General features: G+C 45.9%; 1 protein-coding gene across 1 annotated transcript in view; it reads right to left on the bottom strand.

Moving 5' to 3' along the window:
- Window positions 1-177, bottom strand: part of LOC135543723 (stAR-related lipid transfer protein 13-like) — a 147,173-nt gene extending 146,996 nt beyond the window's left edge. The window contains exon 1 of the mRNA XM_064971085.1: window positions 1-177. This exon is cut by the window's left edge and continues 943 nt beyond it. Within this exon, the coding sequence (XP_064827157.1) occupies window positions 1-134 (134 nt within the window). The 5' untranslated portion in view covers window positions 135-177.
- Window positions 178-4,027: the final 3,850 nt, after the last annotated feature.

The raw sequence follows: 4,027 nt of genomic DNA, 5'->3' as shown, positions 1-4,027 counted from the left end.
CCCTGACCTTCAACCTCACGGTGACCCTGTATATCCTCCAGTAGAACGGTCACTGTGTCCAGAGTCTGGCCGTGTCTGTGAGGGGGTTGATGACTGACTGGAAGAGTGTCTACTGGTCTTTCACACATCGCCATGGTAACTGGTTGGAGATCCTATCATGAAGCCTCAGTGGTCAGTTCTGGTCAATGTTTCCTAAATGGGCTGTAAAGGCCTTGTTATCTGCACAGGGAACAGTTCAATATTCTGTTTAGTCCTATAGGTCAACAGCGACATGACTTGAAACTGAACACAGACTAAAACATTTGTTATTCATTTGAACAAAAATAAAGTGGGTAATTTTCCTCAAGAATAGTTGAGAATGGGGAGGGGGGGGGGGCAGAATAAGTAGAAAAATCAGTTACATTTAAATTTGCCATTTAAATCTGATTCTCCAGATTTGATCGAGACGAAACATCACATCTGTTTCAAGTCTGGATCAGTTTCTGACGCTCGAGGTTCAGCGCTGAGAATTCTGCACAAAACTGAATTGATTTATGACCTGCTTCAAAAAACACAAAGAATTACATTCATTATTCAAAGACCTCTCTAACCCCATCAACAGCTTGAAACCCCCCCACAGCAACGTACCTTTAAACTCTAAACTTTAAACTGTCTCCAAACAGGGAAGTCATGCTACAGCCTACATGTTCTCTCAGCTCCACACCGGGAGGGGTAACCTTGTCAATGCCTGTTTAAGTCTACTTTTCCTTGGTGGCTATTCCCGATATTTGTGTTCCCTGACCCGGTTTCAGCATAGGCTGAGTAGTTGTGCATGTTTTGTCCTTGTCGTTTTCAAATAATGTGGTGGTGGATCAACAACTGATGCCTAATTTCCTACATTGACTTGAATTTTAGTTGGAATTGATCCCATCTATAACACACGTCTATGCTAATAATACCTGCTGGCTTACCTTTTTACTGAAACAATGTTCTGTAGGATATCATAAGAAAAGCACGAGACAGAGGCACAGAGAGAGAGAGAGAGAGAGAGAGAGAGAGAGAGAGAGAGAGAGAGAGAGAAAGAGAGAGAGAAACAGAGAGGCACAGAGAGAGAGTGAGAGAGAGAGAGAGGCACAGAGAGAGAGGGAGAGAGAGAGAGAGGCACAGAGAGAGAGGCACAGAGAGAGAGGGAGAGAGACAGAGAGGCACAGAGAGAGAGGGAGAGAGAGGGAGAGACAGAGAGACAGAGAGGCACAGAGAGAGAAAGAGAGAGAGAGACAGAAAGAGAGAGAGAGACAAAGAGAGAGAGAGAGACAGAGAGGCACAGAGAGAGAGAGAGAGAGACAGAGAGAGAGAGAGAGAGAGAGAGAGAGACAGAGAGAACATGACAGAGAATTAATCAAATTAATCTGTAGTATTTTCTTACCTGTATCTGAGACTGTGCAGGAGAGGTTGTTAAGGACTGAAAGATGAACTGTCCAGACCCCAGACCCCAGACTCCAAAACCCAGACCCCAGAACCCAGACCCCAGAACCCAGAACCCAGACCCCAGAACCCAGACCCCAGAACCCAGACTCCAGAACCCAGCCCCCAGACCCCAGACTCCAGAACCCAGACCCCAGCCCTAGACCCCAGCTGAAGAGAGAGACAACAAGAAGAGAGAATTCCAGTGGATTTACAGTCCCGAGGAGAGTAGGTGCAGCTGTATTATCCTTGGTAAGGCAGGTCCATACCATCCCAGTGTCCACTATGAGCCCTGTGATACTGCCACTGGTCCCTTCAGCCGACAGAAGAAAACCCAGCAGAGAACAACATGTGTTTGCATGTCATAAGGCTGAGATGGGGAGATAGGGGAGAGGGGTTTACCTTCAAGAGAGAGAGAGAGGGGAGAATGAGGAGGGACTGTGAGAGGGAGAACGAGAGGATGGGAGAGAGAGGAGGGGAGAGGAAGGAGAGAGAGAGAGAGAGAGAGAGAGAGGGGTGTTCGGTGTTAAGGACAGAATGATCAGTCTTCTTCCTTTACTACCTCATTAAACCGTGAGGAGGAGAAGGAGAGGACTGGTTTGACAGACAGGTAATGAGGAGTAGGCAACATCTGTGCAGGTGTGGAGTGGAATGTGTGTATGAGAGGGAGAGAGGGAGAGAAAGAGTGAGAGGTACATCACCCCCCTTGCTCCCTTATAAATATAACTTCACTTCAGGCTATGGATTCTTTCACCTTAAACATACATTCCTCAGAGAAGAATGAAGTCACTTTTTACCTCACTCTATCTCTCCCTCCTCCTCCACCTCCTCTCGCTCTCTCTCTCTCCCTCTCTCTCCCTAAGCGTCTCTTCCTATCAGCAGAATCTGTTCAGTCAGCTTCTTAAAGTAAAGACAGGGTTATGGTTAGGCTGTAGAATGACAAGCTTCATTAAACACACATTCCACAGAGAAGTATGAAGTCATGCTTTTTTCCTCCCTCCCTCACCCATCTCTATCGTTCTATCTAAACGTATTTTCTCTGCAACAGAATATGATCTGCCATCTTTTGTGTTATTTTGTTGGTTCTTTTGAGTTGTTTGAGGACGGAAAAAGAGGATGCAGATCGGGCTGCATTTTGAGAATCCGTAGGCGAGCGAGTAAACTCCCACTGCCATCAATTCTACTTGCTAACATGCAATCGTTGGAAAATAAAATTGATGACCTATGATTACGATGTCACGAATCCCGCTTCCTGAGTCTGTGTTTGCCTGTGTTTCTGTCCTGGAGTGTGTTTCCGGTGTCCTGGAACGCACCCTGTCTGGTTGCCGGGCGAATTAGCTTGTTGGGAGATCGATGTTCACCCGCACCTGTATCCCATCAGTAATCTGCACACCTGTCCTGATCATCACCTCTCCCCTTCAAAAGCTCTGACCTGACATCCATTCCCTGCCGGATCGTTAGCCATGAACAGTATGTCGTGCCATAGTATCAGCCTCAAGTTGGATAGAATTTGTTTTGTTGTTTTTTTTTTTATTTACGTATTGCTTGCCTTAAACTTACCTCCGTTTGTTCTGTCTTCAGTTACTCACTCGGATCATTTACCCCATTCCCGCCTGGTCGTCGGAGAATTCCGCTACCCCATTGGATCCACCTATTTACTCCCATCAACTCACCACCGCTGCCCACTACGCCACCTGGATATATCTACCCATTCACATTCACTTGTAAATAAATACTCACCTTCTTCCTACTCTCCTTGTCCTGGTCTGCTTCTGGGTCCAATTCTGGTAAACCCTGACATACGATTAACCTACCAATGGGACATTAAGAACTGTTATATCTTATGTTTCAATGATTCGTGTCTGAACGACGACAAGGATAATATAGAGCTGGCGGGATTGTCCAAGCACCTGTAGAACAGAGAAGCTACGTCTGGTAAAACGAGGGTGGGGATGTGTGTCTATTTGTCAATAACAGCTGGTGAACGATGTCTAATATTAAAGAAGTCTCGAGGTATTACTCACCTGAGGTAGAGTACCTTATGATAAGTTGTAGACCACACTATCTACCAAGAGAGGTCTCATCTATATTATTCGTAGCCATCTATTTACCACCACAGAGTGAAGCTGGCACTAAGACCACTCTCAACCAACTCTATAAGGCCATAAGCAAACAAGAAAATGCTCACCCAGATGCGGCACTCCTAATGGCCGGGGACTTTAATGCAGGCAAACTTAAATCAGTTTTACCAAATTTTTACCAGCATGTCACATGTGCAACCAGAGGGAAAAAAAATCTAGACCACCTTTACTCCACCCACAGAGATCCATACAGAGCTCTCCCTTGCCCTCCATTTGGCAAATCTGACCATAATTCTAGCCTCCTGATGCTTAGAAGCAAAAACTAAAGCATGTAGCACCAGTGACTCGCTCAACACGGAATTGGTCAGATGACGCAGATGCTAAGCTACAGGACTGTTTTGCTAGCACAGACTGGTATATGTTCCAGGATTCATCCATTGACATTGAGGAGTTTACCACCTCAGTCATCGGCTTCATCAATGAGTGCATCGACGACATCTTCC

This window comes from Oncorhynchus masou, chromosome 8 (genome assembly GCF_036934945.1).
Source record: "Oncorhynchus masou masou isolate Uvic2021 chromosome 8, UVic_Omas_1.1, whole genome shotgun sequence".
Lineage (NCBI taxonomy): Eukaryota > Metazoa > Chordata > Actinopteri > Salmoniformes > Salmonidae > Oncorhynchus > Oncorhynchus masou.
Note: the sequence above shows the minus strand (reverse complement) of the source record. Positions and strands in the feature narration are given on the sequence as shown.